Below are 11,904 nucleotides of genomic sequence, written 5' to 3'. Positions count from 1 at the left end.
TCATGTGACACTGAAAACTGCAGTAATGATGCTGAAATTTCAACTTTGATCACAGGAATAAATTATATTTTAAAGTATATTAAAATAGAAAACTGTTATTTTAAATTGCAATAATATTTCACAAAATAACAGTTGTTTTCTGTATTTTTGATCAAATAGATCCAGCCTTGATGAGCAGAAGAAACGTTTTTAAAAACATTAATAATCTTACTAATCCCAGTGTATATTATGTAATTATATCGTTCACATATATCAATTATTATTATAGGGGATATATATATAATATTTTTGTTACATTTCAATCTAAGAATTTGAAAATGGAGAAATTATACTTATTACTCATTCCATATCAATATTCTTAATTTTGGACACAATTAACAATTGCATGCAAAGAGTGTAAATCTGAAACAGTCTGTATAATGAGAATAAATGTTTAGTTATTCAGATCTACTTAATCTTGTTCCCATACATTTACTCGGATTATAAGGAGTATTTCAGTCATTTATCAGCTTTAACCCTTGCTGTTCTGCGCTCACATTTCTTTAATTTGATGCTCCCTGCCATGTCAAGTCTCATAATGCTCTATTATCATCAAATCTTCAATTTAATCTTTTGTCAACTAAAGAAAACAAGTTGATAAAACCATTGAATCCAATATTTGGTAATAATTTTTTATTTTTTTTTGTAGGCTGGACATTTTTGACCAGGAATACCACAAGTCTAGGAATAAAATACCAAAAAAGTACAAACATGATCCAGTGTTTGGGGGAAAGCTATGCTATATGTCAGTAGTGTAATATTTCAGTCAAATGTATTATGGGTATTGTATCATCCTCCAAGTCCAGAAAATGTTCACTTTTCCTAATAAACAGTGCATGATGTCCGTTGAATAAACAGCAAGTATTAGTTTAGTGTGGTGTTTAGAGTCCTAGTAAACCCCATAATGAATCTGAGCTGATGATGAGACTCTTGTCAGGAGTTTGAGTAGCGACAGCGCTCTCTCATGGTGTCGTCTCACAATTACACAGGGTTTCTGGTTTTAGAAAAGTACATCTTTACAGACTTTAGAAGACCAAGTAAAGAAAATTTAGGGAATAAATTGAAGGGAACAATATATATCAATATGTTCTCTAAATGTAAATGTCTTAGAAACACAATGAGTTGTATTAGAAACACTGAAAAGCGTTAAAATACAATCTCCAAAACCTTTTAAATATTGTACCAGCTTAAGGTCTGAATAATTCTGCTTCTGATCACACTACAAAAAAAATTTTAGTCTTATTTTCCAGTGAAAATGTCTAAAGATTCATGAATCAAGATACATTTGCTTAAAGCAAATACTGAGAAATTGATCAAAATGAAGTGTTTATGATTACAATAACAACTATCTGCCAGTGGAGTCACAAAAATCTTAGTTCATCTTACAGATATTTGTTTTAGGCATAAACTCATAATTCATATATATTTTTTTTGTCTTTCACAGATAATGTGTTTAGATATTTGTATCGGAAAACAAACAGAAATACCGTGGAAGGTATTCATTTTCGCATGCAACATTTAATGCCATGACTTATGCTCTGATTTTATATCTTTTTAAAAGGCCTTCATTTGTGGAAGAGTGAAATAAGACTTTGTAAGACCTTTTTAACTGTAGAAATTCTACTGACCATATAAAAAACACAGGCTGAGCACAAACAAAATGCTGTTTATAAAACTTTTATTCATGTTTAAATCATGTATCAATCCAAATACCCAAAAAGTGTAAAAAAAAAAAAAAAAATCATAAGACATTAAATGAAATAACAGACACTAAGAGAACAGCAGGCTTTACAAACGTGATCCAAAAACGGATGTTTTCATGTTTTAACAGCCGTGTCTCTGGATCTGTAGATGACGCCTCTGCTCTTCAGCTCTCGCACCACACCTGAGACACAAAACACAAAATCAACCTCCGAAAATACACCACGTCCTTCATTAGTCATGAGAGAGCCATTCTGCTGAGCCACTAACCTGGAGGCAACCGACCCGTTACCGTTACTGCATAGACTCCTGGCTTGAAGTTACCTGAGAAAGACATACAAGCTTCTGGAAATCTGCTTTTTATAGCTGAACTTGACGTCGTTTCATAACTGATGTAACTAACACTTATTTTCCAGTTTATTACTGTGAAGCAGCTTTGAAACTCTCTGTATTGCGTAAAGGTGTTATATAAAGACAGTAATGCGTGAGGTAACTCCATCTGAACACCTCCCAGGTAAAGTGCACTCAAGTACTCACCGATTCTTTGCCATTTTGCCACCCAACTGTCCTCGGGGCTCATCATAGCAATAACTCTATAATGAAGACACATCACACATTAGAGCTCAAATGAAATCCAAACGTGTGTGTTTTAAAGGAATAGTTGCCTCAAAATGGAAATTAACTGGGCAAACCAGTGTAATTCTCTTTCCTACGCTGTAATGGTGCTTTTTAAGAGTGAAGAACAGCTCTGACAAGTATAAAGAAAGCAAGCCATACATGTTCAGACCAACACGAGGGAGAGTAAATGATGACCTGGTTTACTCTGGAGTGAATTCTCTCTTTATCATGACGTACCCATCAAAAGAAGAGCTTGTGCATTCATAAACCATCTCTCGATTGCCCTTCATCTGCAGATATGATTCACAGTTGTCACATCCGTCGTACTCGAACTGATCAATGGTCTGAAATCAGAGAAGAGGAGAGATGATATCAGTCAAATAGATTTACAAGTATATTCCCTTGCAAATATTTACCACAGTAAACAAACCGTTTTATAAGGTTGTTACTGTAAAGCCTACGACTGCATCTAATAATATGATGTAACAGTAAGAAGCAGAATGATGTTTTCACATGAATCATTGTTATATATTTCTATGTCCAAAAACATTATTATCGTGATACGATAGAGAAAGCCTGTCTATAGAGTTGTATGTCAGTGTAATATCTGCTCTGAGTATCTAAATCTGAAAGCATCTGTTTTGTTTACCTTGACAAGAGAGCACAGCAGACACGCTCTCAAATGACGCAGATCTTTCGGGACAGTCTCCAGAGACATCCCTGTTGTTTTGATAAAATATATTTGAAATTAAACACCAAAAACTCTTTATAGGTGCCTCGAAACAACGACTGTTTCAACGAGTTGTTAGCTTTTTCTACGCGAGCCTGAACCGCGCATTCGGCGCCGTTTAATGACGTCACTGATACGCGCCGCTCGACCGTGATTTGAAATATTAGCTATTTATTTTTGATCATATAATTGACTGGAATATTAGTTTTATTCAAATTCGGCCGTTACGTTACATTTGGATAATTCATCTGTAGGTATGCTTGTGACCAGTGAGCTGCATTACCTACTACAGAACGCAATGGAATAGAAATTATCGAATTAATAGAAACACAAAGCCTATTCATTCCATAATGTTTTTTCCCCTCCTAAATAGTCCATGACAGTTCAAAATATTTTTCAAACAAAAGCAATTTTAGAGGATAAATGTAAACGAACTGCAAAATAAGAGTTTCGGAATGGAAAGCTAACGAATAAAACTCCAAGCCGATGTTTTTTCTTTTTACCATGACGTTTTAAAATATTTTTTTAGCCAAAATTTGTTCTGAAGCAATTTTCTGTAAACAAGCTGTACTGACCACAACAGCAACCACGTGCTCTTTGAGGTCACGTGAGCCTCGTTCTGATGCGGTTTAAATGTGTTCTATATGTGAACGCGCATTATGGTTTAAATGTGTTCTATATGTGAACGCGCATAACGGTTTAAATGTGTTCTATATGTGAACGCGCATTATGGTTTAAATGTGTTCTATATGTGAACGCGCATCATGGTTTAAATGTGTTCTATATGTGAACGCGCATAACGGCTCCAGTAACGGCTGGTAGAAGATTGTAAATATAAAGACACGTAAAGACATTAATTAATCGATTTTCATTAACTAAGATTCATAGATTTTGATGACATACAGGTATTGTGCTCTATTCGGATCACACGTTTTATATTTATTGAATATTTCTAATGATCTGTTCAATCTAAGATGTATCAATTATGATAAAAAGTAGCCTAAAAATGTGTTATATATTGACTTTTAGCGATGTTTATGTCATTTCCATCATCTGCAGGTCATTATTTGATTTGACTGTCATGGATGTGGAGTTTGATAAGTCTCTTCTCAGAGTCCACATAAACTACAATAACTTCCCGGCTAAGTTATGGCGTTTGATAAACAATCCCCAAAACGACTCGGTCTTCTGGAGCCCAAATGGAGAGAGTGTGACTGTCGACCAGCAGCGGTTTGAGGACGAACTGCTGTCACCGGTCAAACAAGACGATAAACTGTTCAAGACCACCAACTTCACCAGCTTCATCCGCCAGCTCAACCTCTACGGCTTCCGGAAGGTTTATGACAGGTCCTTCAAGGACAGACGCCACAACCTGCACCACTTCCACAATCCCTTCTTCAAACAGGGTCGGCCAGAGCTGCTGGTCCACATGAAGAGGCTCACGATCAGTAACAAAGCCAAGATGCAGGCCGGAGAGCAGGTGACCTGTCGCCCCCCGCGCCGAAACCATCAGCAGTCTCAACACAACACTACAGATGCCAAGAGAGGCCAGTTTAACTTTCATATGCTAGATTGAACGTGTCCTCAAAAAGACACTTGATTTCAGGAATCATGCATGTCTGGATGACCTTCTTTAGACAGCAGTTTTATGTTGAGTATCATATTTGACCAGTGTTGGGAAGTAACTACATGTAAAGGAATTATGTAATTTAATTACGAAATGTAATTGTAATCAGTTACAGTTACTGAGAAAAATGTGTAATTAAATTAGTTACTTATGAAAATGTTAACGATTATAAAGGGGGAAACATTTTCTCACACACACACACACACACACACACACACACACATGTTGGTTTTTGTGGTTTATGGGGACTCTCCATAGGCGTAATGGTTTTTATACTGAACAAACTGTGTGTGCTATTGCCCTACACCAACCCTACACATAAACTTAGCCCTCACAGGAGACTTTGTGCATTTTTAGATTTTCAAAAAAACACCATTTAGTATGTTTTTTAAGCCTTTTGAATTACGGGGACATAGGCAGTGTCCTCATAAACCACCTTCATATTGTAATACCTCTGTCATACCCATGTCATTATATAAATTCTTGTTCTCATAAACCACATAAACATGCACAAACTTGAAATCTGTAACTTATTGCATTTCCAAACTAACCTTCCCAACACTGTATTTGAAACATCAGGCTTTTATGGCTAAAAGAGTATGGAGGGAAAAATCACCTTAATATTATTCAGAGCAAAAATATGCAGTTAATGCTGATTTATGATATATGGCCAAAAGGTAAGATGAAATTCTGATGCTTATAATGTAAATCAATGAGATTTTTAAAACAGTACAGCAGATACTTATATAAAACGATATAAATATCAGTCATCACTCTATATTTCCAATAATATATCTTAGTAAGATGAGATTGAAATGATCCAGTGCAATGCAATCCAACGATGATTGAGAGATGAAGAAATAAACACTCCTCAAAAGCACGATATGATAGTCACTGATTTGCTTTTCTAACAAAAATGATGTATGAATAATCAAGTACAGCTCAGCTGCTTCAATCCAGTAAGTGTTCATCTGGAAATATTACCAACAGTATCAAAGTTATTATGTTTACTTTATAAAATCAGTAAAGATTTCACAGCGAAAAGACGTGTGCAAAAGGCTGTTTGAGGAACTCTGTCCAAAACTTTATAAAAATATTATATTATTTGTCAATACAGCCAATTATATATATATTGAAATGTCAGACTTTAGTGAAAATGGTTTAGTTCATAGTTCAAAAGTATTTCATTGGGTCTGAAGACAATTATTATAGTGAAAGCTTAAGTTTTATTAGAAATAATAGTTCTTTTTATCTGTTTTTTTTTCTCTCCCCATGCAACACAAAAAGAGTTAAAAAAGAGTTTCTCCCCCTATAAGTTCAGTTGCAGTTTTTCTTGGTTCATTATAAAAATGTATTTTATATCAGGATTTGACTCTGGCCCTCATGCACACTTAACATGAAATGACACCTCTAGACTGTCTTAGGAAGAAGTGCCAGAACCATCAACTCAAAAAACTGGCTTTTCTGTAGCTTTTTAAATTTTTCAATGATCTATAAACTTCTGAAAAGCTCCTTTATACTTGCTTCTCAGGTTTTGCAGAGCCAAATCAGCACTTTGGTGCTGTATCCCATCAGCAGATGGGGTCTGACCGAAGCCCAATCCCTCCGCGCTCCTGGATCTTTCCTTACAGTGATGTGCCTCCCTTCTACTCTAACAAAGGCATCCCGGTTTCTGTCATCCGCCTCAATCCGTACAACACTCCTCACAGGATCCAGTCCGGTCCTGGTGCTCAGTTTCCACAGGAGCCTAAATATATACCTCATCAGCTGTCCTATCCTCCTGGATTTTACCCGCCAGGTACTGACTTACTTTATCCTACAGTGCATTAGATAGATAAATTAATTAAATAAAGCTATGGTTAAAAATGTTGCAAATAGTGTTTTCAGTGTATTCCACAGGAAAAGGACTCACTCTAGTGTTTGAGAAGAGATCTCCACAGTGTCTCAAACTATGCTCAGATTTGCAGAGATACCAACATCCTCCTTTTATCAGGAGAATCCTCTGCCAAAAACCTGTTACTGTTGCGTTTCTATTTGCTTATGAACATTTTGTTCAACGTTTGTTTGTTTGTCTTGCTCTCAGTAGTTTGTCAGTGTTGCACTGCTGGTTTTATTGAAGCAGATCGAGCAGGAGCAGATCAGACACCTCTGCCATATTCACATTATGCTTATTACCCGGTGAGAAACATTACACAGTTGTATATATTTGTATACATATGTTGCATATATTTCTGATGCTTCCCAATCATAAATAACTATGAATGAATCACACAAACCTGTATATTTTACTCCATATATATACTGTATATATGTATGTGTATTTCTATATATATGTGTGTGTGTGTGTGTGTGTGTGTGAACGTAGAATATAAACACTGAAGTATTTTACTTATTTACTTAGTTTTGTTGATAGATAGATAGATAGATAGATAGATAGATAGATAGATAGATAGATAGATAGATAGATAGATAGATAGATAGACAGACAGACAGACAGATAGACAGATAGACAGATAGATAGATAGATAGATAGATAGATAGACAGACAGACAGATAGACAGACAGACAGACAGACAGACAGACAGACAGACAGACAGACAGACAGACAGATAGATAGATAGATAGATAGATAGATACTTTTATCCATAGCAACTTACAAAAGCGGAAAAAACTATTTGTCAAAGTGCTTATTATACTTTATATATATATATATTCAAAAGACCAAATAAAAACAAATTTATTTTTATTCTATTGTCTTATTGTTTTGCAATATGTGACCCTGGACCACAAAACCACTCATAAGGGTCAATTTTTAAAATTTGTGATGTATACATCATCTGAAAGCTGAATAAATAAGGTAGGACAATATTTGGCTGAGATACAACTATTTGAAAATCTGGAATCTGAGGGTGCAAAAAAATAAAAATATTGAGAAAATCACATTTAAAATTGTCCAAATGAAGTTCTTAGCAATGCATATTACTAATAAAAAATTTAGTTTTGATATATTTACAGTAGAAAATTTACAAAATATCTTCATGGAACATGATCTTTACTTAATATCCTAATGATTTTGGCATAAAAGAAAAATCAATAATTTTGACCTTACAATTTATTTTTTGGCTATTGCTACAAATATACCCCAGCAACTTAAGACTGGTTTTGTGCTCCAGGGTCACATATTTATATATTTTATAAGATAAAAACACTTTTTTATCTCAATTTTTTTAAAGATTTTTATTCTCATTACTCTAGCAGAACTATTCAGTGAGCCACCATCACAACAGCATCCAAACTGCAAACTGGCCTGCACACGTTACGCCTGAGTCTCAGCGGGGAGACGTGAACCTCGACAGGGTGTTCCAGATGGTGGATGAGTTCCAGGGTTTGCCCAACGTCCACGTAGTGCGAGTGGGCACCCCTGTGAACGGCCAGCACACCTCCAGCCCATCTCTCTGCACTCTACCTGCTGCCTCTAAACCTGACCCCGACAGTCCTCAGGGCTCCAGGGCAGACACTGTGGCATCCAGTCCTGTGAGAGACGAGCGTCCCTCTGCCATGGCCTGCAGTGTGGGAGCTCAGTACATCAAGCTGGAGTCTGAGGGACATGATGTTGAGAAGCAAGGAGCCAGCCAACTCATTAAAGAAGATGATTCAGCATCCCTGGAGGCCTCAGAAAAGGTCAAAAAACGCTGGTATCGTTTTAGTTGGTCTTTAAGTGTGTGCTGTTTTACAGTACCTAAAGATACAGTATGTATCACAAACTATAAAGATGACTTAAATTAAAACCGAGCCTTCATGGATTGATGCTATAACTCAATACTCTGTAATCAGGCTGCTACAGATCAGAAAGGGACCCAGGAAAGCATCAGAAACTGACAGCAGAGCAAGACTCACTACAGCTATTCTTGGTAGGACAGTTTCAGATTATATCACACCCTTGAATTATGTTTTTGCACAATCATTCATTTTTTAATTTTTTTTTTTTTACTTTTTATGACTTTATGGTTGTTATGATCCACAGATGACAGGCAGGATTCATCAGCATATGCAAATGACAAGCATCACAAAGCTATTAATTATTTAATTATTAACTTAAGTATTATTATCAGTTATGTAAGTTATTTACAGTATTTTAAAAACTGTATGAACTATTTAAGAAAGTTTTGAAGATTTTAAGTAGTGTTAAGTTAATATTGCTAGCTGTTTTTTAAGTTGTTTTCTCACCTTTCTGCCTTTAATTTTAATAGTATTTATGCTAAAAACACACACTAAATATCTACAGTGAATGTGATATTATTTATCTTATATATATTATTATAATATGTATCTTATATCCTATATATTTCAGTATTTGTAAACATCAGTATATATATATATATATTTTTTTTTTTTTCTTAATGTAGCACAAGAGTGAAAGTCAGATTTTAATAGCATTGAATGAACTGATTTGTTTGAAGCTTTTCTGAATTTGAATAAATGCAAAGCAAGTGAAATCCCTGATAAAGACTGAACATGCTGTTTGTTTTATGTTGTTTTGACTGCTCAAATAATTATATTTGTTATATTATTATATTATTAACCAGCTCAAGTCATGAGAACATGTTCAGTATTAATCCTCATTTCTGACTTTATTTTAAAACGACCTATTTATAATTTGAATAAAAGTTAATTACAATTAAATTAGGAGGCAATATTGATGTATCAATGTTTCAATCTATGGTGTGAAGGAAAAATGTCAATAAAAAACCTCTAACATTGAAGATAAACCTCTCTCGTGCTATTTGTCACTCTAAGAATGAAGATACATTTTTCTCATGTTATTTGTATGTTAAGTTTTTTCTACATGTTTGCTGTCACACCATAGGACACAGTCCAAATTTTATTTGTCAACTACCCAATTATATTTTGCAGTTGAAGTATGTTACTGTGATATTTAATTAACTTTTTTGGCCAACAAATTGTAGTCACTCAATTTGACTACAAACACTGTAAAAAAAACAAAAAAACCTGTCTTCCATTTAATTCTTTCTGTTTGCCTTAAATCAACATCCCTAAAAATACATCCAAAATACTGTTTTTCAACATTTAATTTTGATTTTAAAGGAGTAGTTCATTGAAAAATCTAAATTTGCAGAAAAGTTATTCACCTTCACTGGATGAAGCTTTATTATGGATTATGGACTCGATTATATTTTGAAGCAATGGTTAAAATGTAAAAATGTCTTAATGATGGATTTGATTTTTTCAAAAACATACAGCTTTTAGTTTCTCCAGATGTTAACTGATGGACTGGAGTGGTGTGGATTATTGTGATGTTTTTATCAGCTGTTTGGACTGCAGAGGATCTGGTGCTGAGCAACTGATGCAGTGCTACATTTCTCCAAATCTGTTCCCATTAACATCTGTTCCAGTTAATATGAAGCTTACATTGTTATACTGATAATTATATTCACGTTTAGAAAATCAGTTTTGGCATCCAGCATCGTTCTGCAATTCAGATTTTTCTCCAATGATGTCAGCTAGAGGGCGCAGTGTGAGTGTCTGAGAGTGTGTGTGTGTGTGTGTGTGTGTGTGTGCGTGCGTGTGCGTGCACGCGTTTAATGGGTCGGATCAGTTCTGCTCCACCCTCGCTGACAGTCAGCAGGTACACACACACACGCTCGCGCGCGCTCGTGTTCACTCTCAACTTTAAACTTTTCCAGCGTTCCTGCTGTTCGGATCAACAACACTGAAGCTTCGGGACTGCGCGTGCGGATTCTACACTTGAAGTGTCTGGATTTCTCGACATGGATCTGTGGAAAATTAATCTGAGTCGAACAGGTTTGTGAAGGTTTAATTAATTTAGGAACATGGAAACGATTGTTCAGAAACGGCTCTCTCCTGATCGCTCCCGCAAAGCTCTTGTTTTATCTGGATAATTGTTTTTTTTTTTTTTTTTTTTTTTTTTTTTTCGTCGCAATTTTTATGTCGGACCTGATGGGAAACGTTTCCTGGGGTTCACAGTGGGATTGTGATGCGTGTTTGATCAGAGTGGAATAACTGAGACATTGTTGCATTATTGATGGATACGGTGATTCTGCTACAACCTGTTACATTCTGGAATGTTTGGAATCCTTTGAAGTGGACGCGGCGCACCGCACAATAATGGAGTCATTATGACGTCACGTTATCAATCACGACGCGCGGGAATCCACGGGGGAATCTGTAATATTATCGATCCAATCTTTAGGAGATCATATTAAACTCTTTTTGTCGTTTAAATCCATGCTCGCGCCAGGAGTCTGTCCGCTGTCAATCACCCTGTCCCTCTGTCAATCACGTTCTGTCAGTGATACGGGCCAGTCCCCTACTAAAGTTCCATTGAATTGCTTGTAATATTCTTTTATTTCAAATCTCAACCCTGCAGAGCTTATAAAACTATCCACTCTAAAAGCCACTGGGTTTTTGGACAGTTTCAGTGACCTCTAAGGATTTTCCTGTCTATTATCTGAGCTCTGATTGGACGGATAGCGCATTATGTATGGCCGGGGCCCGCCGCTGCATCCAGGACAATGAGGGTTCCTGTGCAGCATTTGGCCGGGCTCTGGCCGTGGCTGCTCATGGCTGCCTCACAGGTGGCGTTGGGCCACACAGGCCTGGAACTAGCCGCTGCCGTGGAGTCTGATCGCTCCGCACCCAGAGCCACGATCAAGGTGTCGCTGCTGAAGCAGGAGCCCACCAGCAAGCCCATCACCCTAGAAGGGGTGTTCGCCGGGGGCAGCGCAGGCTTTGCTGAAGGGAAACTGATGCAGGTAAGAGCCGGAAGGTATTTTCAGGTTTCTTTCAGTCATGCATTGGACTGATGTTCTTTGTTGGAATTTTCCATTCCACAAAAGGTTCTTTTGTAGTGGAAAAAGGTTCTTTAGATTATTAAAATATTCTTTATGCTGGGAAAAATAGTTCAGGAAACTGTTCACTGAAAGATTGAAATGGAGGTTCTATTGCATTGCTGCGAAAACCCTTTTTTAGAGTCTAGGTAACGACATGGGATCTGTGAGAGAATACAGCTGTGTATCTCATGCATCTTCGCTCTTGGAGGCTTTAACTGGCAGACATTGGCATCAAAATGTGTTTGGACTCTTAAGCAACACTTCAAACTGTCTGAATGTCAATGCATTAGATGTTAGATCAAAGCAAGTGTTCACTG

The 11,904-nt window shown here is 36.3% G+C and overlaps 2 protein-coding genes across 2 annotated transcripts in view; one reads left to right on the top strand and one right to left on the bottom strand.

Moving 5' to 3' along the window:
- Positions 1–1,700: 1,700 nt before the first annotated feature.
- LOC306871016 (transcription elongation factor SPT4) lies at positions 1,701–3,227 on the bottom strand. The gene is made up of 5 exons (XM_079418657.1): positions 3,008–3,227; positions 2,596–2,702; positions 2,278–2,333; positions 2,011–2,064; positions 1,701–1,924 (listed from the first exon to the last, which is right to left on the bottom strand). The coding sequence occupies exons 1-5, from the start codon at positions 3,074–3,076 to the stop codon at positions 1,857–1,859; spliced, it is 354 nt and encodes a 117-aa protein (XP_079274783.1). The 5' UTR covers positions 3,077–3,227; the 3' UTR covers positions 1,701–1,856.
- A 7,442-nt stretch (positions 3,228–10,669) lies between these two features.
- LOC306871759 (E3 ubiquitin-protein ligase RNF43-like) overlaps positions 10,670–11,904 on the top strand; it is a 99,667-nt gene continuing 98,432 nt past the window's right edge. Inside the window, exon 1 of the mRNA XM_079419899.1 lies at positions 10,670–11,509. Coding sequence (XP_079276025.1) covers positions 11,270–11,509 — 240 coding nt within the window. The 5' untranslated portion in view covers positions 10,670–11,269. The remainder of the gene's footprint in view (positions 11,510–11,904) is intronic.

This window comes from Barbus barbus, assembly GCF_936440315.1.
Source record: "Barbus barbus genome assembly, chromosome: 6".
Lineage (NCBI taxonomy): Eukaryota > Metazoa > Chordata > Actinopteri > Cypriniformes > Cyprinidae > Barbus > Barbus barbus.
The sequence above is the reverse complement of the archived record's forward strand: the minus strand, read 5'-3'. Positions and strand labels throughout refer to the sequence as shown.

Excerpts from the sequence above, each read along its gene's own strand:
- LOC306871016 (XM_079418657.1), bottom strand. The coding sequence starts at position 3,076 with ATGTCTCTGGAGACTGTCCCGAAAGATCTGCGTCATTTGAGAGCGTGT. Across the intron at positions 2,065-2,277 it reads GGCAAAATGGCAAAGAATCG|GTAACTTCAAGCCAGGAGTC; the intron begins GTGAGTACTTGA and ends TGTCTTTCTCAG. Across the intron at positions 1,925-2,010 it reads AACGGGTCGGTTGCCTCCAG|GTGTGGTGCGAGAGCTGAAG; the intron begins GTTAGTGGCTCA and ends TTTGTGTCTCAG.